The sequence below is a fragment of the Vanacampus margaritifer genome, chromosome 18 (assembly GCF_051991255.1).
Source record: "Vanacampus margaritifer isolate UIUO_Vmar chromosome 18, RoL_Vmar_1.0, whole genome shotgun sequence".
Lineage (NCBI taxonomy): Eukaryota > Metazoa > Chordata > Actinopteri > Syngnathiformes > Syngnathidae > Vanacampus > Vanacampus margaritifer.
In genome coordinates this window covers 7,564,482-7,589,856 of record NC_135449.1, presented here as the reverse complement: position 1 = coordinate 7,589,856, position 25,375 = coordinate 7,564,482, and the positions used below count along the sequence as shown (strand labels likewise).

The 25,375-nt window shown below is 40.8% G+C and overlaps 4 protein-coding genes across 4 annotated transcripts in view; 2 read left to right on the top strand and 2 right to left on the bottom strand.

Annotated features, from left to right (window-relative positions):
• Positions 1 to 11,966, top strand: part of fscn2b (fascin actin-bundling protein 2b, retinal) — a 34,147-nt gene extending 22,181 nt beyond the window's left edge. Inside the window, exons 4-9 of the mRNA XM_077551305.1 lie at positions 786 to 885; positions 1,311 to 2,037; positions 8,639 to 8,795; positions 8,941 to 9,062; positions 9,939 to 10,106; positions 10,238 to 11,966. Coding sequence (XP_077407431.1) covers positions 793 to 885; positions 1,311 to 2,037; positions 8,639 to 8,795; positions 8,941 to 9,062; positions 9,939 to 10,106; positions 10,238 to 10,443 — 1,473 coding nt within the window. The 5' untranslated portion in view covers positions 786 to 792 and the 3' untranslated portion in view covers positions 10,444 to 11,966. The remainder of the gene's footprint in view (positions 1 to 785; positions 886 to 1,310; positions 2,038 to 8,638; positions 8,796 to 8,940; positions 9,063 to 9,938; positions 10,107 to 10,237) is intronic.
• A 106-nt stretch (positions 11,967 to 12,072) lies between these two features.
• Positions 12,073 to 17,463, bottom strand: faap100 (FA core complex associated protein 100). Its single transcript, XM_077551304.1, has 8 exons — positions 17,128 to 17,463; positions 16,778 to 16,896; positions 15,623 to 16,488; positions 15,299 to 15,455; positions 13,949 to 14,795; positions 13,754 to 13,879; positions 13,026 to 13,112; positions 12,073 to 12,859 (listed from the first exon to the last, which is right to left on the bottom strand). Exons 1-8 carry the CDS (start codon positions 17,269 to 17,271, stop codon positions 12,722 to 12,724), a joined length of 2,484 nt encoding a protein of 827 aa, XP_077407430.1. The 5' UTR covers positions 17,272 to 17,463; the 3' UTR covers positions 12,073 to 12,721.
• A 425-nt stretch (positions 17,464 to 17,888) lies between these two features.
• birc5a (baculoviral IAP repeat containing 5a) lies at positions 17,889 to 19,573 on the top strand. The gene is made up of 5 exons (XM_077551138.1): positions 17,889 to 18,106; positions 18,338 to 18,447; positions 18,583 to 18,700; positions 18,801 to 18,895; positions 19,563 to 19,573. The coding sequence occupies exons 1-4, from the start codon at positions 17,999 to 18,001 to the stop codon at positions 18,891 to 18,893; spliced, it is 429 nt and encodes a 142-aa protein (XP_077407264.1). The 5' UTR covers positions 17,889 to 17,998; the 3' UTR covers positions 18,894 to 18,895; positions 19,563 to 19,573.
• Positions 19,574 to 20,928: 1,355 nt separating this feature from the next.
• On the bottom strand, positions 20,929 to 24,881 carry LOC144038411 (uncharacterized protein C16orf52 homolog B-like). The gene is made up of 3 exons (XM_077550899.1): positions 24,222 to 24,881; positions 23,111 to 23,323; positions 20,929 to 21,954 (listed from the first exon to the last, which is right to left on the bottom strand). The coding sequence occupies exons 1-3, from the start codon at positions 24,325 to 24,327 to the stop codon at positions 21,770 to 21,772; spliced, it is 504 nt and encodes a 167-aa protein (XP_077407025.1). The 5' UTR covers positions 24,328 to 24,881; the 3' UTR covers positions 20,929 to 21,769.
• Positions 24,882 to 25,375: the final 494 nt, after the last annotated feature.

The window sequence follows — 25,375 nt, the reverse complement described above, 5'->3', positions numbered from 1 at the left end:
CCTCCATTCTTTTTTTTCTGCCCCTGTTGATTTAGCAGAGTGCTACAAAGAAAGGAATAAATCTAAATTAACTGCTAATTCTCCCGCAACGGCATGAGTCATTGCTAATTTTGTCAAATCTAGGAAATCTACCTTGTCAGCGCTGCAATTAACTGTAACAACTTCCATTAATTTATAAAATGGAACTTTATTTTTCTTTCTCACTATGGACTGAAACAATTATTTTAAGTTTGACAACTGCATCAAATAAAGGGCAGATGTAGACAAATTGGAAATAGCAGCATGAACGACTGACTTTCCTTAAGGCCATAAAGTTCAACCTAAATGTATCATGCAGTTAGAGCGCCTTAAAACAACCACCACTGTTTTCTTAAAAAGGAACCCAGGGGGCAGCAGATGCAACGAAAACAGCAGAGGACCCAGAATTGAACCCTGTGGAACACCATACGTTTCATAGTCATCCCACCACTTCCTCGTTTTGCTCGACAAAGTATGAAGGGATTACAATAATAAAGAAATCACATGACTTAACATCGCAAGTGGACCCTCCGCCGAACCCCTGAGACTGACTCTCTGAACCCTCGAGCTTCGATCAAACCCAAGTTAAGAACCGCAGAGGTAGAGGGTCTCTCTGTCTGTAAAAGAAGGAAAACCTCCAACTGCTAACAACTTTGTGGGAATTTAAGATATGAACTCCAACCGAGATTGTTGTCCACGCCCCTTTCACAGGTCCAACATCTGACCTTACAAATCTTGCAAACATCTTCCTTGTGGTTTTCTTACAGGTCAAAAATGCCGTCCAACGGGAATCACCCTCTGACGCTTCAGTTTGGTCTGATCAACCACGAAGGTCGCTACCTCACTGCTGAGACATTTGGCTTCAAGGTTTGAAAAAAAAAAATCTGACGCGACCAGCGCTTACCTGTTCAGTCTTACGTCTGGGGTACGAGCATAAGCGCTTAGGTTTTTTGCAGGGTGGAAAAACGATGTGGATCCCAAAGCCAGAGTTGTCCAAACATTTTTGACACAATAACACCGAGACCAATGCCGCAAATAGCCCACTGACTGGATTTTGGACATTGACTTCTCCAACATTTAATCTGAGTCAGGAGCTAGCCAACCTGGAGTCCAATCAATTACTAAGGTCCGACCCAAACCAGGCGACGCAGCCAAATGCAAATGAATTAAACTATCCTGAAAAAATTTGTTGCAGACGCTTCGTCACAGATCAAGCAATGAAGGACCGCATTCAGTATCTATGAAAAAGTCAAACAAAATATGCCTAACATGAATCTGTCTTTGTGTACCAGGTCAATGCATCAGCTCCAAGCATGAAGAAGAAGCAGATCTGGACCTTAGAGCAGGACTCCCAGGACACCCGGGTGGTCTACCTGCGCAGCCACCTCAGACGCTACCTGGCCTCCGACAAGGACGGCAAGGTGACCTGCGAAGCAGACGACCGCCACCCGGACTGCCGCTTCCTCATCGTGGCCCAGTCGGACGGCCGCTGGGCTCTTCAATCCCAGCGGCACCTCCGCTTCTTCGGCGGCTCCCGGGACCACCTGTCCTGCTTTGCCCAGGGTATCGGCGACGGCGAGCTGTGGGCGGTGCACCTGGCTCTGCACCCGCAGGCCAACCTGTTGTCGGTGGCCCGCAAGCGCTACGCCCACCTGTCGGCGGAGGACGGCGAGATCTCGGTGGATATGAACGTTCCCTGGGGTGTGGCTGCGATCCTTACTCTGGTCTACCAGGACGGGAAGTACTGCCTGAAGACCTGCGACAGTCGCTTCCTCAGCAATGACGGGAAGCTTGTGGCGCAAAGCGGCAGGACCACAACGTACACGCTGGAGCTCAAGTGCGGGAAGTTGGCTTTCAAAGATTGCGAGGGGAAGTACTTGTCTCCGATGGGCCCGAATGGTACCTTGAGGTCCGGCCGCTGTTCGAAACCGGGTAAGGACGAACTGTTTGACCTGGAGGAGAGCCACCCGCAGGTGGTTCTGATGGCAGCCAATGGGAAATACGTTTCTATGAGGCAAGGTAGGTAAAACGCAACAGAATTCGATCCCCCCCAGAAAAATACCCCCAAAAAATAATTAAAAATTTATAAAAAAAAAAAGGAGAGCAATGATGATGACGTCAAATCGGTAAAATTACCAAATGAACAATACTGAGCTCTCCAGAAAATAAATAAATAAATAAATAAAAAAGAATTATTCGATCCAAATTCCAGAAACATGCATGATTGAAGAATATAAATGTCCCGTAGGTGTGAATAAGTGTCGCTGTGATTGGTTGGCGACCAGACCAGGGTGCAACCCAGCTTCTCGCGCAAAGTCATCTGAACTCCAGCTGCATTTAACAGAAAAATCGACTTGAGTGGGCGGCCATTTTGACACTATACCGCCCTCTGCTGTCGACTGAAAATGACATCACAGTGCCGAAGGGCTCAGGTAATGACTGTCACAGCCCACCTGTTTTTTCTGGGTTTGATCATGTGACCTTCGCAAAGTGAGCCCTTAGGCACATGTGATGTCATTTTCAGTTTCAATTCATATTCCACAAACACAATATTAATCAGAATGCCATGTTTTGGAGGCACATTTTCTATTTAGCAATATGTTTATGCTAGTCCATTACGATTTGTCTTAATCATATGCAAACATTCAACACAAAATGATTGTGCATCCTTCAAGAAAGATATTTTTCATATTATAGCCCAAATAATTGGCACCCTCCAAAAATATCTATATTCATAGTTTTAGCTGTAAATACAGCACAAAATACGATCCTAAAATTGTTTAATATGATTTCATACTTATTTTAACAACATTGCCCTAATGATTTAGAAAATGTGCACTTGTGGTAAAAAGACTCAACCAACCCAGGCTAAACTTAGCTCCGCCCCCGACATACAAAGCTTGTTTCTCAGTCGAGATATATCACTTCAACATACTAGTTTCCTATTTAGACAAAGCTTTGGCTTCATTTGCGTGACATTTTAGAAAATACATCTACTCTGGAAATTTTTCAGAGATGAACAAAAGGTAGGTTAAAAAAAATGTTTATGTGAATCTGTATTGTTCCAAGATGTGAAAGCACAGCATTGTTTTCCAAATCTTTTACCACATAATCAATCATAAATGTACGTTTTTTTGAAAAAAAAAAAAAAAACTATTGCTTTTCCTGTCCTGGCTTTGCTGGCTAATGCCGTTAACACTCTTTGCTTTTCCCCCCCGCTGGGTTTACTGAAACAGCTGCTTGTAACCTATATTGCACGTCGCAGAATTGTGTTGATATTGCATTATGTATTTATGCTTTGGTCTCGTCACAGGGCAGTTGAAGTGGGTTATTTGATCAGCGGGCGGACAAGGCAGCGCGCCGCAACGTTGATGGATTACAGCTGCTCCACATCAGCTTCAAAGTCCATTCTTGACCCAAACAAGGCCGTGTTTCTTTGATGCGTGCGCAAAACTCCAAATATCGCAATTGCGGGGGTTCGGTTGACATCCAAGTCGAAGTGCGCTACAAGTGGTTGCTAAGTGTTCCGTCGCTGATGGTTGAAAGGCACGCGGGGCTGGTCTGATTGGGGACGGATTAGCATACTGTCAGCGTGCTCAACCGCTGGCTGCGTATTCTTGTCTGCGGGCTCGCGTTACTTGCCGAAACCCAATCTGGGGCCCGGCTCATTGTTCCTGGTTAGCGGTGGGAGCTGCCGACAGAAAGCAAATGACTGGGAGCGCGTTAAATTGATTGGTTGAAGGGAAGGACTGCGAACGTGCGGAGAGCGCGGCGCAGCTCTCCGCACGTTAATAAGTGTACATTTCCATCCTTGCATCATGCCTTGAAGTACATTCTCCTCTCTTACTGCATCCGCTTGTTTCACACAAACAAAAGCTTCATCTTTCACGATCACGCACGCCCACACACACTAACATAATGTCTCCGTGTGGCGAGTGGGGAGGTGAAGTGTGTTGAATTATTGATGAAAGTTAGTCCCCAGTTCCTGGAAGGTAAAGAGAGAGTCTGCTTTCAGAAATACAAGCTCCCCCCCCCCTCCCCCGGCCAAAAGCTTCTTTCCCTCTTGAGTCACCTAATCTAACCTAACCCACTGACCGTTGACTTTGTAATAAAAATGCTGCGGAAAATCAAGGAAACGCTCAAGAAGTAAATATGGGGCGGACAACCGACTCCATTTTAAGTATTTATGCTACCAAGAGTACTGAAATTAAACTTTTATTGCATTGATTTTGTATTTATTCATCTTTTATTTTTTATTTATTTTATTCATTTGGTCAATTAATTTATTGCAGATAATAAAATGTAATAATAATAAAAAGAGAAAGGTGTATTAATTCACAAAATAACAAATACTGATAATAAATATATAAAAATATGTATACTGTCTGAAAAGAAATCATTTGACTTTTTTTTTTTACCTCATCGACACGAATGCCCACCCAACCTTTAAAAATCAAATGTGACCCTGGAGCGCAAGTTTTCCCCACCCTGCATCGCAAACAAACACTTGCCCATAGCGGTATTCATTTACCAATACAGTCAAGTGGAACGCAGCCCATTTCGCAACGCCGGCCGCTTAGGAAATAAAGGAAATGGAAATACAAACTGTCGCGAAACCTTAACTGTAGGCACTGCATATAAAAAGTCTACACACCCCTGTTTAAATGCCAGGCTTTTGTAGTATAAGAAAAACCTCAATAAAATAGCACAAAAAAAGCCTACTAGAACATCGGAGCTTAATTGGGGTTAATTAGAGGCACTATATATCAGTGTTTCCCACACCACATTAATACTTAGGTGGGCTACCCAAGTAAACTCGCGAAGTTTTCAAGAAAATCTATTAAAAATGTATTTAAAAAGAAAAAAAGAACGTGTTGCGACCGGATATACCGCATGTAACGTTAGTTCGCCGTCACTCACTTGTGGATCGTAAGCTAGAGGAGACGTAGTAACAGGACTGACACCATACCCCCCGCCACCCCGGCGCGGAGTCCACCTACCCAAGTAGATTTCAAATCTGTGGGAGGCAGGTGTGTCCTTACTCCTATTTAACATGAGTTTGAATGTGATTGGTTAATTCTGAAGAGCCACGTCAGAGTTACAGGGGGTGTGCACACTTTTGCAAAGAGTTATTTCAGTCATTTGTACTTAAACTTTTGACAAGATTATTATTATTTTTTTAATAAATTGAGTTATACGGCCCAAATAACTCAGGAATTTGGGTGACTTGGGTGCCAATTGAAAAATGAATTGTTGCGTTAGCAGAGTAAAGCAGGCAAGTATACATTTACTGCGATGACGAAAGGAGCTGGAAGTGAAAGAGAAAGCGGACAAGAAAGTAGACGACGTGTTGTGGGGGATTCTCGAAGGACTTGAGAACCGCAGTCACCTGACCTCACTTTGTGCTGCTTCTTGCTAATGGACTAAGCAAGTGCAGTTATATAAGATGCTTGGATGTTATTAAGGTAGATCTTGTAGATAATGATAATACAAACAGTATATTGTTATTTATTCATTCACGCTAATGGTGATGTGTGTGAAAGATTATTATTGCATCCAAACATTCATTTTCTACGACTTGTTTGTTTGTGCGGGGCGGGTGGTTTAAATAAAAAAAAATGCTCGGAACTCAAATCATCTTTCTCTGTTGAAGCGGATGGAAATACTGTATTATTGATATTGTAAATTGTAATGTCTGTTCATTGTTATTTGAGGGAGGGGCCTGTTGAGTAGGGGCGACGTCAGTTAGAGTGGGCCCAAAAAAAGAAAGTAAAAATGAAAGGAGCAAGACAAAATGCAGCGGAGAAGAATAACAGATTGGGAGAAAGAAGAAAAAACGAGTCAGGGGGATAGTGGCATCAGCTTGCCATTAATAATAGATGCCAGAGCCATCCATGGCTGATGGATTAGTTGGGCCTGCTCCACTTTCAGACTGCAGGTAGGACAACGGCGGAAAGTGGAGCCGGTTCTGGGGTCGCATCCAAAACCGAGCCCAATGCAAAGATTCCATCTGAGCTACGAGAGTGCAAACAACCAAACCTAGCTTACCTACTTGAGCCCTGATCACGGCCGACGGTGATGACGAGGCCTCATTCCGTATGCTTGGCCAGGCCTTGTGACGGCCATCAGGAGAGGTATTGATATCTTCAGATTGGTTCCTTAGATTTCAGTGTATCCAATCTCTTTCTTCGCCGTTCTCCGTTTCCTCCTCCGTCCTTCGCCCGTCTGCGGCGTAGCGGCTGTGAGGTCCAGCTGAGCCCTGACGGAGGATCATTTCTGGGTTGAATTAGTGTGAAATGGGACACATGGAATAGGCAGACAAAGCATGACATTGACTCAGGATGGAAGAATCTATACGAGAAGAGTCCTCCTCGGGAATGTCTGCTTCAAACGCACTTCATATCAACGATGAGTCACGGCTGCGTGAGACCCCCCCCCGCTGACGCCTGATTTATCGCGAATTAATAAGATGTGCATTAACGTGTCCAGGTTGCTCAGCTAGCATGACATCTTTGTTACGTGTCGTCACACTCTCGCTTTTCTCGCTTCCACGTGCAATTGAAGTCAGAAGCCGCTGGAAAAATCAGAAAACAAATACAATCTTTCAAAAGGGGGAAGGTATACGTTAGATTATTCAATATTTGCATCCATATAGCCTTTGTAGACTGCGTGATGGTGGCTATAAAATACAGTAACTTTATATACACGTATTTTACATCATAGGTTAATTAGGTACCTTTTGGGTGAGCTATAAGTTGTTCTGCCTGTCAAATAGTGGTGGTTTCTGGAATTTGCATATGTTGCGACCTCAAAATAATTAGGGGAGAAAATGCTATGTGAAATGATTTTGACAATAGAAAAGTTTGGCCAATAATAACATTAGAAATGTCAATTGATGGACAAAAGCTTTCATTTACTATACAGGTACGGTTCCACACAACAGCCACCAGGGGGCACCGAACAACAAACCACGAAAGTGGTAATCCACCATACATGAAGTTACGGTGCAAAATTAATTCTAACAGGTAATGAAAATTAATAAATAACAAGGTGGGTGAAAACACGACACAAATACTACTTTCAGAAAGAACTAACAAACAACAAACCCCTAATTATTAAAAACTATTCACAAAAAATGTACCTTGGCTCCTTCAAACTACATAAGGCTTGAATTAAACATTTTCATATAGAAATTTTCAAATGTCTAAATGAGCATTTTGCACCTCATCACAACACAATGAATAGCAAAAGTGAGAACCACGAATTTAAACAGCGGAAACTGTAAGAAAAAGCTTCTCTGTATTCGGCAGGTCGAGGCGAGATTAGTGCTAAACCACAGCAGCTAGCTGCAGCTAGCAACAAGCTTCTGCTAGCCAATACTGTGGCTAAATACTGTGGCTAAATACTTTGCGGTTTCGCTCCTAAGTCACAATGATAACAATAATAAGATACACTTTTTACAAGTATCGTTCTCACAAAGGGATTGCAAGTAGTAGTTAACAGAGGGAAAGACAGAGAAGCCATGCTAAATGCTAAAGCTAACCTAACGCTATGGTGAAAACCAGAAATTAAGTTATGGTGCACGCCAGCCAGGAGGAGTGGCCTAGAAGAATAAAAGTATATTAAAATATCTGTTTAATATCACTTCAAAATAAAGTGAGAAAAGATAAGCAAGTCATAGTGTGGTGTATATTTTTGATAGACTAAAAATATCTTTATTGTGGTACATCATGATATAAAATGTCCAATATTGGTATAGACTTCCCCCCCCCCAAATCTATCATGTATTGCATACTTAATATATGTTATATGAATGATGTCACACATTATTTTTTTCAGAAAAAGAAAATCACTCGAAAATATTGATTGCATGTTTTAGTTTAAAAATGTGCAAGGCCAACATTTGTCAAATAGCAACCCTTATTTTTGTCATTATATCAAATCTCTTTTCTGAATAAATGCAATACATTTATACATAATATAACCTTTCAGACTTCCGAAAAGCTCTTCTTCCCTTTCCTAAAATAGCTTATTAACGTAAATGCACTTTCATTTTTTCAGCTTGTTCTGCCTACATTTGATCATTCGCTTCTTGAGACTTGAGTGGCGTTGCCAATTATCTGCACATCCTGCAAAGTGTGGAACCTATAAATCCTCCGCTCTTCCTGTTTTTTTTTTTTTGCTTTTATTGAAGGGATTGAGGGGCAGCACTCGAAAGCTGATTATATCCGAACCCAGCTGTGAAAGAGGGCAGATAGGCGGGCCCCAAAGGTGGAGTTACGGGGGGCGAAGGTGGGGGTTCGAGGGGGTCAGGGGTGATGAGAAAGAGAAGATTATTAGAGAAGGATGACCAGAAAGAAGCGAGAGATAAGCGGGCCGTTGTTAAGGGATTAAGAATATTCATTGGGGATATTGTGTTATGCATCTAATTAAAGGTTTAGGCCTGCACAATCTGTCTGTCGAGTGCAAAAAAAGCTCTGATTGGATCGTAGCGTTTCCAAGTCAGTGGTTTTCAAACTACTGCAGAGCAAAAACGTTTTGTCATTGTAACTATTGTACTTCATTACTTCCCACCGTTTAGTATTGTTTCTCTAATGGAACATTGCTCTTCCTGTCCCAGGAGTAAGCCTCGCCGCCAACCAGGAAGACGAGACGGACATGGAGACGTTTCAGATGGAAATGGACAAGGAGAGCAGGAAGTGTACTTTTCGCACCAGTCAAGGGAACTACTGGGCTCTGGTGGCCCACGGAGGCATCCAGAGTACGGCCACGCAAGTGTGAGTGATGCTCTCGTTCGGACTCACCTGTTTAAATGTCAAGACTACACGTTTTTATTAAATAAACCAGAGGGCACTTTGTACGGGAATACAGTAAGCCAATGGAAAAAAACTTATGTTTTTGCATTTTTGGGCCAAATTGCAGTTCAGCAAACAGCATGTTTGCAATGGAGTGGCTTGATCACAAGATGGCGTTAAAAGCAAACAATGGGAAATATATTTGCACCAAGAAGAATGGACAGTTACTGGCTGTCAGTGATTCCATAGGTGAGACACTTTTTTTTCTTTTTTTTTTTTACTTCTTATTGCAGGGGTGTCCAAACATTTTCTTCAGACATACAGAAAAGTATAAGGATGTAGAAAAAAAAATAATCTCATAAACATATTCAATAATTTTTTTTTAAAGTCCAAAAAGTGAATGCAGCTTCCATAGTAAGGGCCGTTTTGTAATTCTTTACATTTACTTTATTAAGAATGGTAAAAACCAATCTTCAAAGCGGTTTCATATTATTTATACGTAAATTGTAGCTTTCCTGCGAGGATAATAAAAATAATAATAAAATGTTGGGGTTGGAGTTGGGTCAGCAGCCGTGTGGCCCACAAAAAAAAAAAAAGATCCGTCCCTGTCTTATGTTGATTTCCAAAATGAGAACCAAAACAAGAGAAATCTGTAGTAAGCTGACATTTTGTCAGATCATTAATTGGACCTTGAGGAGAGCATAAAATGGAGACCATTTTTGCTTATTAGCTTTACTCACCGTAATTAAGAAAATGTGTACTCTTTTAGTTAGTAATTAGTCGTCAGTTTCTTTTTGTCTTTGCGTGTCGTTAGCATAACAAAACCCACAAACTTTTGACACTGACACTTTTCACTCCCCTTTTTTGAAAGACAGAACTAGAGAAAGAAAAAGAGAAAAGGAGAAAAAAAGAGAGAGAGAAAGAAAGGAGAGGAAGAAATGAAAGAAAGAAAGAAATTAAGAAATAAATGCTGGCCGTGCCAAACCTTATTTTGAGTATATGTCACGGGCCGCAAAAAAATGGAAGGCAGGCTGCAAATGGCCCCCAGTCACAGTTTGGACACCCTCTGTCCTATTCCCTATGAAATTCGCTCCCTTTTGTAAAGTCGCTGTCATCTTTTGTCAGGGAAGGACGAGCAGCTCAGCCTGAAACTGATCAACCGGCCCGTGTTGATCCTGCGCGGGGAGAACGGTTTCATCTGCCACCACAAAAACTCCAACACTCTGGATGCCAGCAGATCCGTTTACGACATTTTCAGCCTGCAATTCCGCAACGGCGCCTACCATATTCAAGGTCGGCACAAAAAAGACCGACTCAGCAGAATTATTTCGTCGCGAAGAACTAACGTGACAGACGTCTGAATTCCCTGCTTGCCAGCCAATCACATTTCACCTCCCGTGTGACGCGTTGCATTTACCCCGCAGGTGCGAACGGCCGCTTCTGGTACGTCGACGGCGCCGGGCTGGTGTGCTCGGACGGCGAAGTCCCCGAGGATTTCGGCGTGGAGCTCCTGGAGCGAGGCCGCCTGGCCATCCGCAGCGGGAACGGCCGCTATCTGCGCGGAGACCAGGGAGGCACGCTGAAAGCAGACGGACTCGGCCTCAGCAGCTCGGCCTTGTGGGAGTATTAACAAGAGGACCGAAACGTACCTGTGACCTCGCTGTCGGTTCTGTTGTCATGGAGACGGGGGGCAGTGTCTAGAAATGGAAGTTTTGAAGTACAGGATGGATTTTGCAAAGAGGCCCTTATGCTTTTATTCCAATTAATTCAAATGGTTGCCTCACATCATGAGGAACCCTTTCGATTTTTTTTTTAAAGGCGGGAACTATACAGTAATCTATTTCCCCTCGTGGTTTCTCCTTCAAGGAAACAAAGTGGTGCTTTCGTGCGACGTGTAATGACGCTTGCCACTCACGGGGGTCATTTGAGGGAGAATGGAGGTCACCTTTTAGACACGGTTCCTCATTAGTGTGGTACAACTGTCCCACGGAGTTTATTAGCAGATGAGGTCAGGTTTCGGGAAACTGTAGATTGTACTGCACTGCAACTAACACGCTACGTGCGAGCAATAGAGTCATTGCAGTCCTCCCTGTTGTGGTTTAGGCAACTCCAACCAGTGTTACCATTACCAATGTTACCTTGTGCAATAATAATTTCTGAGGGAAAATGATGTATTTTGCCTCAATAATGCTTCTTTTTCCCTTTTATAAGTCAGACAATAATGCTGTTTTTCTTCTTTTATTTCAATTTGTATGAAATCACACTTTGGGTTTTTTCTTCTTTCGCTTTTTTTTTTTTTTAACAGATTACATTACAATTTGTGTGACTGAAATGTACCATAAACATCAGCAGAAAGTCATTAGTTTTTTGTTTTTAAAGATTTTTTTTATTATTTACTGTTTTTTAGTTGTGAAAAAAAAAAACTAAACAAAAACGCATGAACGCAAGGTTATCAAACTACTAAACCCAAAATTGGAGGTTAGAAAATTATTAACAAAATTAAAATATATATATTTTAATAAAACAAAAACTAACTAAAACTGCATCTTGCGTTATTAAAATTCACTATAATTCTAGCGAAAATGTCATTTGTTTTCTGGATGAGATCAATCAGCCTTCAGGGTTCATTTTAAATGTATAGATTTCAATATTATTGTATGTTTGATCTTTTGTTTTACTTAATCTTGCACTCGACAAATATTACACAGAAAATAAAATAAAACTAATACTAAAAATCGAAACCAAAACTAAGAATTTTAAAAAATATAGATAAAATACAAAAAAAAAAATCAAAATAAATAAATAAAACAAGTACGAATAAAACTAACTCAAATGATAAAAGTTAAAATAAAATACAAACTAACTAAAAAATTAAAACTCCCAAACGATTATAACTCTTATACAGACAAAACTTATAAATTAAAAAAATGTATGTACTATAAGTAAAAACAGTCAGTCTAATGTTGTTGCAGATTTGTAAAAGTTCCTACTACTAATTTTAAAAAATATATAACATATGGTGCATGACAACAACAAAAAATCATGTCATCTTTTTTTAAAATGAACTTCATTCAGCATTTGTTCAAAAACAAGAATTTCCGTTCAGTTTTCCACAGCCCGCCGTGTTGTTGCCTACTTGACTAGACGAAAACCCCAGTTTTACAGTAATATGCTGCCCCCTACTGGAATATCGAAGTTTTGCCCACCAGTGCACTTTGTGTGTCAGCTGGATTTTTAAAATGTCCAGTCAATTTGTTATTTCAACACTCTTTTTTTTTTATTGCGTCATTTGTAGAAACAGCATGCAAGAATTTAGCTGGATTTCTTTATAAAAGTTATTGCACTGTAATTAGAAGAAAAACATACTTCACTGCTGTAAAAAGAATCATCCTCAACTCATTGTTTTGATGTCCAAAAATATCATTTTCAGTTCTGTTTCAAGTCAACGCGAACAAATGTAAAATAAGGTTCGAGTCTCATACAATTTTCTGATAATTCTGTGCACATGTGAAATTTACTGTAAAATAAAAATGAAACAGTCACTTGCAAATGGATATGTCATATCTGCCTCGCAGTTTTTAAAGTTCTGTGTTCGAACCTCAATTCCATCTATCCTATGAGGAGATTTTATGGTATTGTTGTAAAAAAAAAATGATGGATACTCTGGATGCTACGTGGCCTGCTATTGGCTAAAAACAAGTCCAGGGTGCCTCTCGCCCCAAAGCAGCTGGAAGTCCGGGACCCGTGACTTTAAGACAAGTACTAAATAAATGAATGCCGGATGGGTCACGTAGTAATAAACGGGAACGGGTCCGAGGAATAATATAGCTCTTTTCATTTAAGGTAAGGTCCCAAGTCCAGAACAGTTCAATTGCTAAAAGTCAGTGTTGGCTCAACTGAGACATCTGTTACATAATAAGCAGAGAATTTTCATTTCCTCTGAGTTCTTCGTACACACTGAGAAGACATGACGTCACCTTGCCCGTGGACACGCCCTCGCCAAAGGAGCAGGAGATTCGACTTTGCTGGAGCTGCTGCAGCATTTTCTGACGTCGGGATGGACGAGAACAGAAAGTTAGGCAAATATATTGTAAATCATCATTTTTGGAGCAATTCGACATATAATTTGAATGAATTTCTGTCCGATCTGAAAAAGTCGAGCAAATAATTTGCAACGTGAGTTTTTTGCAGTCAGTCCTAATGAAGTCTTACCTCGGCGCGCTGCAACGCCTCCCTCACTCGTAAACTCTGTATCTTGATTGAGGAAGGAGGCTTTTCCGGCACCTTCTGCAACAAATCCTGCATCAAAGTACATGAAACAAACAAAATTCGGATAATATGAATCAATCATTCCTCATGTGGACGATAAATGAAATGCGCCAAATGCTATTTGTCAATTTGATATTGGATGCCAGGCTCTGTTGTGGGCGTGACCAAAATCCAAAAGACAGGGATGTGATTTGACCAAAGTGAAATTATCTGAAAATTTAGCCGGGGGTCTGGGGGCAAAGATTCAAAGAAATAGACAAAACAACAGCATAAATTTTCAATGTATATTGAACTATCCCATATAAAATGGCAGTTTTAGTCAACTCAAAATCAGTCACATTCAAAAACATTGGACTGCCTTTGCTTTTAAAAACTATCACTGAGAATATCATCATATCTAACTAATGTGATTACTAAGTTAACACATAAATAATGTTGAAGAGTTCAAATTTCATGAACAAATAATTGTATCATGACCAAATGAAAAGTAACTCATATTAGAGCGTACCACAAATGTCTTTGTTATAGCAGAAGATGTTATCTGTCAGAGTCATGTGCATACACAATGAACTACTAAAAAAGAATTTTTTTTAAAAAATCGGAATATTTTTTTTTTTGGGGGAGATAAAAAAAAGCGGAAAAATCCCATCCCTGAAAAGAGAATTTGTAACCTGTACTCGCCGCAGGACTGCATGGTGCATTCCACAAACAGCTGCCAATGAGGAGCTCTCAACCTGAACCTGCAGCGTGTCCCGGGGATCCTCCTGCTTCATCGCACTGTCCTCTGCTACGTTAGCCTGTACGAAAAAGCCACGCGGTCACAATTACGGTAGCGCTATTAAATTGGAATCAATTATGCATGTGACCTCTTTTGCCGTCAGCTTTACGGTGTACCCGTCCGGAGCTCGAGCATGGACCGCCGAGCCGTCGGCGGCCATTTTGTCTCCTTGCATCGTCACGCCTTCGTGGCCTTCGCAGAGGAGCCAGTCCAGCAGCGAGACGCACGCGTTCGCAGGCGTCTCTTTCGGGCTTCCCTGCGGAAGTTTCAAAACGTCCCTCACTAATTGCGACGAGAGCTTAATGCTCGTAGAATGCCGCACGTCAATCGCATCCCCTCTCTCGCCGCGGCGCGATTCCAAAAACGCTCGGACGGCGTCATCGCGAGGTGGGGATTTCGCATCTGCCGGATCGACCGGCCGCAGGGCGTGCAAGCAATCCACCGTCAGCGCGTTCAACGGTAGACTAACGACACCACCTTCCGGCAGCGTTGTCGCCGCCGTTTCCTCTCCGAGGAGATCTGACGGCGAGAAAACGAGAGAGCAGGAAACAGCGCACGGCAACGACCAGTCTCCTGCGGTAGCCAGCGGCAGGGAGATCTCAAACTTCTCGCCCGGGTGAAGATTCTGGAAAGGGAATGAATAATGTGTCGAGCGGCTTTGCCCTTTGGTGGAGTCGCACAAAGAAGACGTGGTGATGTTTAAAGTCCAGCCTCGCTCCAGAATATAACAACTTCCGTTTTCCAGCACGCATTTCAAATTCAAAGTGTCTTTCCGAAGCAACGTGCTCCAGCTGGTAGCGGCGCGACATCGGATTGGTTTGTCCTCAACGGGTGCGAGCGTCCTGCTGTTTAATAAGATGCTGATGTTGAGCACCTGATTCAGGCGTTGTAGCGTTTGGTTTCTGGATTTGATTGACGCCTTCAGCACCGACGCTCTAAAAGAAAAAGAAGGCATTTTGTTATTCATGCAATAGATTTTATTTCATTTTTCCAGGTCTCTGAGTTGTTGTTTTTTAACTCCATATTTGCGATTGTTTTTGTTCAAGCTCCACCAAGCAATAAATTCATCGTTCTCACAATGAACAATATCAGTTACCAGGCTTTATGTGGGTTCAAAGTGCCATGATCATTCGCCTTGGTTTAGACTAGTTTAGACCTTCAAAAACAGCATCATTTTTCTTTGCAAACAGCGCGTCGCCATGGCAACAGCATACGACCAAATAAAAAGCTTTCAATAACTTTTTTTTTTCTTGAACATCTTTATAATAATAATAAATTATTAGTATATTGTATTATAATAAATAATACTAACAATAATAATAATCCCTAAAAATGACAATAGTTGGATGTAAAAAGAATTGACAGCATATTTTTTAAAGGACTCATACAATGTTGCCAAACTGAACATCAACACAAGGGCTTTCAAATCATGATGTACCTTTCATACACATTTCCAATAGCTGAGAGGACATCTTTGATGCTGCGGCCAACATGTGAAGAAGGACGATGGGACCATTTTCCATCTTGCAAGTCAACAGGCAAGCGAATCCTCTGGAGCTGCCCCCTGCTGGACAGTCCCAGCAGCTCAACTTTACCTGGCACACAAATAGTGATATTTTTTACAGAAACGTCTACGCGCACATGAAGCATAATATTCATAAAAAGTTAGGGATATATTTGTTAAATCACCTTTACAGGTGAACTTCATTTGAGATTTGGTGGCCCCAGAGTCAAAATTGAATGATTAGCAGAGTTTTCTTACCTTCGGTGTTCCTTGCATGTTCTGCCAAGGTGACGACTCTACACACATTCAAACTGATGACGTTCTGAGGGGCAGCAGCTCTCTTCGGCGATCCCGCTTCTCCTTTTGCTGCCTCTGATTCTTCAGTGAAGGCCAGTGACCGATCCAGTACCAGCAGGTCTGAACCAGTACTGTAGTAAAGGCGGTGTTGATGGAGACAAGCACACACCACAGGTCCGGGGGCAGACATCTCGGTAAAAGCAGCCCTGGCGCCGCCTCCTTCGGGTCCTCCTCGCTTGGATGTGACCAACACAACTTTGCCGTGTTCGCCCAGTGCCACCAAACATCGTGCCGGATCTGTTCGGGTCCCGGCGGAGGCACCGACAAAAACAACAGGCTGCTCCAGGCTGTGGAGGACCCTGAGCTGTGATCCTGGAACACGATGTGCGGCAAAACACAGACGGCCGTCCGGCAGACCGCAAAAAACAACCGGCGATTTGGCTAGGGCTGCGTCGATCCCGAATAGGAGTTTGAAGAGGACTGGCTCAAGGTAGACGTGACCACTTGGTAAACTCGATGAGGATTGTGAATCTGTAGAGTGGACACAAAACAGCACTGGCCTCCTCTCACTCAAATCATCTGTGCTGCGATGCGCCGAGTCTGATACCAACGGCACTTTAAATGAACAGAGTGTTTCATAGCTACTCAATGTTGACTCTTCCGATATTTTATAGCGCGTCAACAGCCAGGATGCTTTTGTCAGACGAAGGTTCAAGAGCACAGAGTTGACCAAAAGTAGAGCTAATATCCCATCTTCTCTGATAACAAGATGCTTGGAGGATACTTTCACATGAGGCACAGTAGAAGATGCTTCCAGGCTTTGAACCCTGAGGTGAAGAGAGAGCACTTAACATTAGGGCAGTGTTTTTCAACCTTTAACCTGTGGGCAGTATTTTATTTTGAAATGGCTTGGTCAGAACCAACAAAAAGCCCAAAAATGGTCACAACACGGGTTAATGCACTTTCGTGAAGTGGAATTACAAATATTACGTAAAAGTGACATAAAATTGAGCACTATTCCCCTTGTAAAATATTTTACAAAGTATTAAACAGCTCCTGGACGTCATTCGCAGCTGAAGCTTTGCTATGCAAGCACATGATATAAAAATGTGTAACCTGGACAGCAAAGATGACAAACAGATGCAGTAAACTCCAGTGCAGCAGGCCACGTAGAGGGTCTGCTTGTCTTCATTCACAACCAGGTCCCTTACAAGACCAGGAAAGATGAGGATGGCCTGGAGGAGTTTAATTGTTAGTAAGGCAGGGTGACGAAACAGTTGTATCAATAAATTCAAGTCAAATACTCAAGATATTTTTCATTGATATATAATTGACTTGATGCTGTGAAATCAATCACTGCCTGGGGTGGGGGACTGTAGCAGTGACAAAAAAAAATGCCCTTAAATTTTGAGAACCCCTGCAGTAAACAATATTTTTTTAAAAAAAAAAAAACATCACAAACTTGCCTTCAACTCTCTGTTTTGGCAATTGAAGACATAAACCTCGTCGCCTCCAATGCAGAGGAACACATCGGATTCCACTCTCAGGGTGCTTGACGCCGAAGAAAATGCAAACTCTGTCAGCGTCTCAACCGAACATCTTCCTTCCATAACCACAACTCGAGGAGATTAAACATGTGTGGAGTTTACGATAATATCCCTAATATGGGATTAAAAAAATAATAATTTCTTGTTGCTCGTGTCAAAAGTGAACGCAGGATGTTTTCACCGGATGGGAAAATCACAAAGTTCCGCGCGTCGAATTCTGACCAATAGCAATTAAGAACATTCTTCTTCTCGTAGTGTTTAATCGCAATTGGTAAATGGCGTTTAAGTGCGTCACTGCCATCTACTGGATAATTATTTAACCTTCCACCAAGGCATATATGTTTACATTTGTAAATTGCCTTAATATATATATATATATTTTACCCCTTAGCTTGTAAAAATAAAAATAAAATAAATCTAATCAGACAAATCATGATTTGACTTTACCTTTCCCACTTCAGTATTTGCTTTGTTTGACCCGATGCCAACTCATCTCAGCTTTATTTATAAAGCATTTTAAAAAAGAACAACACCCAAAAATAAGCAAAATGCCTCTGATGATTCTATTGTAGTGTTTGCAGGTAGAAGTTAATGCTTTATTTTGGTTCAACTAACGCTAACCCTATCCAATAAGTAACCGCGAGGTGACGATAATCGTGATACACTTCCGTGTTTGAGCACTTACGAAGAAGAAAGACGTCCAATCAAAACACGCTGTCGAAAGGCGACGGGAATTTGAAAACCGCGGTGGCGAAACGGTCGTTCACAAAAGATCGCAGTTTTATACAAAATGGAGCTGGTTGTCGAAGAAAGCCTTGAAATGTTAATTTACGAGAATCGGCTGCAGACGTTTAAGGGTTGGCCGTTCGACGAAGACTGCAAATGCACACCGGAAAACGTATGTTGTCAGAGCGTGAGCTAACCATGTTAGCTGTTAAATAGCAACACATTTAAAATCGAAATCGGTCACAATCACAAGGGTGAAAAAGAGCTAAACCTGTTTTGAATAATGTCGTTATCGTTTGTTTATTTTCTGTAAGCGCAGGGGAATTTTGATTTGAAGAGTTAAAGACCATATTGCCGCGACCAGAATGTCATCAACTTAAAATGTTGATGATTTTGTTTCCAGATGGCAAAGGCTGGCTTCATCCACACGCCTTCGGATAACAGCCCAGACGTCGCCATGTGTGTCTTTTGCCTCAAAGAGTTGGAAGGTTGGGAGCCTGAGGACGACCCAGAGTAAGATGCACACATTGCTAAGCTGCTCTATGTCCACTTTTGCACGCCTGTGTAGTCTTTGTACTCTTTCTTTCTCTCTTTCAACGTTTATTATTGTGTCCTCGACTGTTTATTTGTGTCTCCATTTCTTGACAGGAAAGAGCACAAATCCCACTCACCTTCCTGCCACTTCATGGCCCTGAAGAAAAGGGTCGAAGATCTGACCGTGGAGGAGCTTTTCAAGCTGCAACTGGAGATGAACATCCGCAAAGCTGTATGTTACTTGTTTAACACTCTTAATGTGATTTCGATTTTTTTTTTGTCTTTTACTAAAATGCCTGTGTACCTAATACAGTGTTTTCTTCCACTTGCAGGAAAAAAAATGTAATGAGGTCATCACAAAGTTTCGTGAGGCAGCCAGTGTGAAAAGAGCAGAAATAGTTAAGTCGGCTACAGGTGAAGAGTAGCTTAAACTGGTGTCTTTTTCTGTTTGTTTTTTAACATATATATATTTTTTGCATTAAAATCGTTTTTATTGCTTAACCTCTGTGTTTATGCCTGTTTTACTGCAAAGTACGAATGACATTCTGGACTTGTTTCATTGTTGCCACAATGCAGCTGTGCCCCTTATCAATCTATAATATGTCGGTAATGAAAATTTTCAGACACGTGGCTGTAAATGCAGTAGTCACCACAATTCTTCTGTTAAGGGATTTGCCTTGATGTGATGCTGTTGCCACAACCACCAATAGCCACCCATCTCCCCTCCCAAAAAAAAAAGCACTGTCATTGAAAACGCATGACCATTAAATCAACTTAATACTGGCGTTCAGAGGAAATTTTTAAAATTGATTAATTTTAATGCAAATGTATATAAATAGGTAACACAGTGGTCTTGTAGCTAACAAGTCTGCCTCACAATTCTTAGATTCAGGAATGAAACCTCTCCAGCCTTCCTGTGTGAGGTTTGAATGCACTAAAATTATCATTCATTCCAATTTTATTTTAACTGTATACATGATGACTTTAAAGACAATTAATAGCCGGTTAACAAAATACAATTTAATGCATAGCATATGGGAAATTTTTGATTTTTCAATATTTTTATTGCATTAAATCAACTAACCAATTATTTAATTTGATTAAAGATAGAAAATGAAGCACTTACACAATGCAATCATTATTTAATAAAAACACGGAATTTGTGTGTGTGTGTGTAGAATCATACATTAAGAAATGTTTTGTTTTAAATTTTTTATAATTAATCCATTACTTAATTTGATAACTGATCAACACGGGGCAGTAATATTGCTTGCTACGTGAAGTAATTTTGTCTTATGTACTGTAATGATTAAAATACCTTTCCTAGGCGTTTGTACGGGATTTTGCGCCCCCTTGTGGATGTATATATATGATATGCCTTTTTCAAGCTCAAGCGATGAACTGCCTGTCGTTTTAATAAACGTATTGATAAAATGGTTCAAATGCATTGACATATACTATCAATGCCTTTGAGCGACTTTATCGATTCAACCGATCGAGTAAAGCGTAGGCTAAATGCGCAAAACGTAGCATTTTTATTCCCATATTGCCACGGGGGAAAGCCGCAAATGCGCATGCGTAAATCAATAGCCCGTGGCATACGTTCGAACGACATGGCCGAGTCAAACTCCTCATTGCAACTTCCACGCTTCCATAGAGAACAAGCAGAGAACACTTGAACTTTAAAGTACGCTACAGAAGCTTATTTTCACATTTGCACATTCTTTTGCCCTACTTTGTTTGTTATTATAACCAGAGCAACATTTGCAAAGTCCAAACAGGGTTGCAATCAGTATGCTCAACAAGTTGCACATTTGTTGAGCACATTTTGCTTATGCTCTTTTTTTCCCCCGTCTGCGCCAAACCCAATCAAAAGCTTTGTGTATTTTATCTGCGCTCAAGAAGAGAAGCAAATAAACGAGCAAGATAAAGATAAATCCTGCCTCCATGTGCTCTCACTTCGTCTCTTGGCTCATTCGCATGAAACGATTCGCGGGCCTTAAAATAGCCACTTTTGTGTTTGTAGCATTCACGTCAAAGAGAACTTGGAACGGCGAAGCTACACGGGAACTTTAACACACACACACACACACACAACTGGATTCCTGCTGCTGGATCCGTTCATAGAGATATACTACTGCCACATCCTATGACGTTTCCATGGCAACCTTAAAATCCTGTGCAGACAAAAGGAGGGGGAGTGGGTGTGAGGAAGTGGCGATGCTCCGCCTCATTACAGACACAGAAAACATAATAACCGTTTTCTACTGGAGTTTGACTCAATTCAGCCTTATGGGCTTGCTAGATATTGTTATTATTATTATGTACAAGTATAATATAGGAGTCTGTTTTAATTATTAGCACTGAAATACTGCATTTTAAAATGAATGTCATATTATATATATAAATTTCTTAATTATTATTATTTTTAACCAAAATAAAAAGCCTGAGTCACATCCATTATGATACAGAAAATATGTTTATTTGAGTGTTTAGGGACAGCCACTCTACTACCTTTAATACAGTGAACGACCGCATATTCGTGGTTTGGCACACATCAATTCACCTATTTGCACTTTAAGAATTAAAGTTTTAATTATTTACAGTCTATTTAATTATTTAAATGTCATTAGAGCATGTTTTTATTAAGTAGATATTCTTGTGCTATTTTTTTAATTAAAAAAACTAATTTCAAAATGTATTGTTTTTTTGGGGAGGGTTGAACTTTTGCACCATATTAGTAGCATCTTGGATGTGTCGAAGTTAATTGAGACGCTTCATTTAGACCGTGTCAGTTACTCACGAATTGCAGTAATTCACTGTATTCAAGTATTTCTTTCTACTAAACAAAAAAAAAAAAAAAACACTAAAATCCTCAACTAAAGCACATTTTTAAGGCAATTTGATCCCTACACATGTTAATGGTGGCTATACACTGGAATATATTAGACCTTTTAATTTAAAAAAAAAAATTACAAAGCAAGAAAATAAATACAAAAAAAATGCCACTGAATATGTTACAGATTGTATTGTGCTGCTCGCACAAAAAGCTCCTACAATCATACTCGCTCCTATTTTCGTAATCTCATTCCCTCTTAAGATGGTGGATAATACAGCCGAGCTCCTCTCAATGCCGCATGTGCGCTCCTCGTTCCCTCTGAACAAACAGATGGACGGACGGCTCTCTCGCTCCAAATCGGGAGCATCGTGCCAAGCCTCCCAAGAGGACCCCCCCAAAAAAAAAAAGACAGTTTGCATCTTGGGCCTCCAAATGGCAAAGAGTTCCCGCGTGCAAAGTACGTCAGCCGGGTAAGCAAACCTTCCCGGCGAACAGCAGGCCCACGATGGTGAAGAATATGGAAAGGACGAAGAGCACATAGGAGGAACCCACCCCGGTGTTGTTGGGCAGCTTGTATGGCTGTCCTCCAACCTCATTGACGTAGAAGCCGATGGGGAAAATGAGGGCGGCCATGCAGAACAGGACAACTGCATGGACATAAAAAACTAAATCAACACCTTCTTGCTTTTTTAATATCTAATATTACCATTTTTCATTAATATCCTCCAATCATTTTTTTTCCTATTTTAGAGAAAAAAAATAGGCAACAATACAAAATTATTATTATTTTTTTTTTAAGAGAAATCTGGTCACCATATGGAGATATCATCAGCATGGCCTTTTTAAAATGATACGACGATAATTTATTGCAAATTATCTCATGGACACCAATTCGAGAACCAATGATAATCATTTGAAAGGTAATATGACGATCATGAAAAAGTAAAAAATACTCCCAAAAAAATATTATAATTAACACTATTATAAATCAGTATAATTTTGAAAATATTATTATTAAAAAAAAAAAAAAACAGCATAGTATTGTATTTTTTACATGGCAAAAAAAAAAAAAAAAACTTTTCCCGAAATCTAAAACATTAATTTGCAAGTATTTCCATTAGCTCTCTAATACGGTTTAAATACCATTGTCCATGGAAATTTCAAACTGTCACCTTAAAAAAAGCCATTTTTTAATCATCACAACAACTCTATCAATATAAAGTTGTAAACAAACTAGCCCCGAGAAAACAAATTATACATTATATTACAATTATAGTGGCACCTTGACCGACAAGTGACTTAATTTACGGACTCATTTTTTTACACACAAGCTCGGCAGATTTTCATTGTTGCAAGCAAAAATTTAAGCGATGAGCACAAGATGGCGGCTACAAACTTACTACTAAAATTGTAAATGATTCTTAAAAAAAAAAAAAGGTGACGTGCTTGCTTCAAGCTGTTTGTTGCTACTCACTGTTTAAGTTTTCCATAAAACAATGAGAAGTTCACGTGTATTAATCAAACCACATAAATTAGAAAAAACTACGAGCTTAATGCTAACATAAAATTCAAAGCACCATAGACGTGCTAACAAAACTAGCATCAAAGCTGTAGTAGTTAAAAACTTTTAAAACGGGTGTCCTAACACAGACAGCATAACATTACTTAAGATTTGAGTATTTGCGTTACGAGCACGGTCACGGAAGGGATTCAACTTGTAAATCAAAGCACCACCGTACAGTATATCACAATTCACAATCCCAGATGTAGAAGTGATGAGTGAGGAAGCAACGAGACACCTACGTCCTGTGAAGGCGATCCAGCGCGCGTATCGGATGACCTCGCGGCGCCAGTGCGACATGACCAGCAGACAGCAAGTGACGGTCAGCGAGAGGACGCCCAGTATGATGAAGAAAAGGGTGGTGACCCACTCCGGGGGCATGTGCGGGGGGATGCAGGTCCGATCTCGCCCGTGAATGGTCTGGCACTGTCGGACCAGACCGACAGTTAGAGAGCCTGGATGGGGAAGAACAAGTATAGTTCAGTAACAGTTGTGATTCATTTCATTTTTGAGAACTGTTTTTTGTGCAATTTGACAGTACTGTATGTGCAATGTAATAAAAAATATAAACAAATGAAGACGTTCTCTATTGTCTACTTAGATTCACCCGAAAAGAATGACATCATGACTCACATGGCATAGCGCTTTAATACTCCAGGTGGAAGGTCTCACACTCCCAAGAGATCTCATTAAAAGTCACAAATCCTCAGTCATTAGACTTCCTGCCTTAATTATATAAAGCCAATTAAGCCAAAACAAAGGATGGTGATTTACTACTACTAGTGTTTACTGTATAAAAAAAAATCACAAATGTTGAGGCATCATGCTAATTTTCGGCACTGTGAGAGAAACATTCATAAGTCAAGGTTCAAAAGCAATTTTATTTTGACAGGGCTTCGGCACTATATTGTGTTTGGTAAAAAGCACAAAAACAGCTAAACCGATTCGTGTTGAGCCCCCCCCCCTCCAAAAAAATTAACGAATAAGCGGGTGGACATTGTACTTGGTCAATTTCACACTTAGTGGGCGTGCATATACTTCAGACAAACATTTAAAACTCGATTTTATTCTATAATATGTTCCCTTTAAATCGTCCTCACGTGGAAGTAGTGAAAGTTTTGCTATTGTGTTTGGTAAAAAGCACAAAAACAGCTAAATCGATTAGTGTTGAGCCCCCCCTCCAAAAAAAAATTAACGAATAAGCGGGTGGACATTGTACTTGGTCAATTTCACACTTAGTGGGCGTGCATATACTTCAGACAAACATTTAAAACTCCATTTTATTCTATAATATGTTCCCTTTAAATTGTTCTCACGTGGAAGTAGTGAAAGTTTTGCAACATGGTGTCTTACCGGCTGACTCTCCGGTGCTGATCCAGTCCGGATTCGCGATGCTGGCGATGGCGAAGACTTCTGCAGCGAGGAAGAGACATCCTGATATCACGGTCAGTTTATCCATTATCCGTGGACGCACACGGGTGGTGTCGCTGCTCCGGTCTTTGTGGCTCGGTCCCACCTCGAAGTGCCCACGGCTAGGTGCGGATCTCGCTCATGGCGTTGAATCCCGGAGTGTGAAAGTGCTCCATCCGAAACAATCGGCTTGATTTCTTCGGAGGAGCTTGGCAGCCCTCGGAGGAGGGACTCACCGCCCGGTTTCACGGACCGCCATCCCGGCAACTTTCTCAGGGATATTCCTCAGCAACAAAGCGTGGATTAGTCACACAAAAGTCGATGTGTTAGCCGCTACAATTATCCAGCAATGATATGAAATCCATGCAGTCGACTTTCCTGCAGCCCGCATGAAACCCCGTTATGTTACAGAATTGTCGAAAACGAAATACAGTATTACGTTAACTTCTTCATAGCAAATATTTTTTTTGAAAAAAAAATTGAACACCTCCTAGCGAGAGGACGTTGTGTTTTTCAACGAAAAGAGGACGTGTTCAAGCTTCAAAAAAACAAACTCAAATCCAGCAAGCTTGCTTTCTTCGCGTCTGTCATCGGGAAATCTCGCGAGAACGTACGGGAGGAGGTGCCCCGTGGCTACTTCAGGTACCTCCAGATCTCTCGTCCGATAGAAGGGAGTAAATAAGATTTATATATTATTTTTTATGTATAGAAGTGCGAATAATTGTGTGTGTAAAAATAAGCAGATATAATCCACTTCAAGTTTAATTGTTGTTGAAACTGTTACTCATTTTGATGACTTGGCAACAGAAAAATAAGCTTAGCTAGGTGAAGTAGATACCGGAAAAATCTACTTCCGTATTTGTACCCAAATATTTACTTCGCACGTTTGATGCAAGGTTGATCAAACCGTGTCTCAATAGTCTCTTTAATTGAATTGCAAAAGCAATTGATGAAATATGTGAATCAGGTTTATAAAAAAAATATTCAGCAGTTTTAATTCTTCACATTGCATTTATTTTAGATACCAATGAAATATGTTTTTAAAAAATCCTTCAAAATATCTTCTCATTTTGTAATAATTTCCACAGATTTGCCAT

Bases quoted from the DNA above. Each gene is read 5' to 3' on its own strand.
- faap100 (XM_077551304.1), bottom strand. From the start codon at position 17,271: ATGGAAGGAAGATGTTCGGTTGAGACGCTGACAGAGTTTGCATTTTCT. The intron at 16,897-17,127 runs GCAAGTTTGTGA...AAACTCCTCCAG, and splicing joins GCCAAAACAGAGAGTTGAAG to GCCATCCTCATCTTTCCTGG. The intron at 15,456-15,622 runs GTAAGAAAACTC...TTTGTGTGCCAG, and splicing joins ACATGCAAGGAACACCGAAG to GTAAAGTTGAGCTGCTGGGA.
- birc5a (XM_077551138.1), top strand. From the start codon at position 17,999: ATGGAGCTGGTTGTCGAAGAAAGCCTTGAAATGTTAATTTACGAGAAT. The intron at 18,448-18,582 runs GTAAGATGCACA...ATTTCTTGACAG, and splicing joins GAGCCTGAGGACGACCCAGA to GAAAGAGCACAAATCCCACT. The intron at 18,701-18,800 runs GTATGTTACTTG...TTCCACTTGCAG, and splicing joins AGATGAACATCCGCAAAGCT to GAAAAAAAATGTAATGAGGT.
- LOC144038411 (XM_077550899.1), bottom strand. From the start codon at position 24,327: ATGGATAAACTGACCGTGATATCAGGATGTCTCTTCCTCGCTGCAGAA. The intron at 23,324-24,221 runs GTAAGACACCAT...TTCCCCATCCAG, and splicing joins CAGCACCGGAGAGTCAGCCG to GCTCTCTAACTGTCGGTCTG. The intron at 21,955-23,110 runs GTAGGTGTCTCG...ATGTCCATGCAG, and splicing joins CTGGATCGCCTTCACAGGAC to TTGTCCTGTTCTGCATGGCC.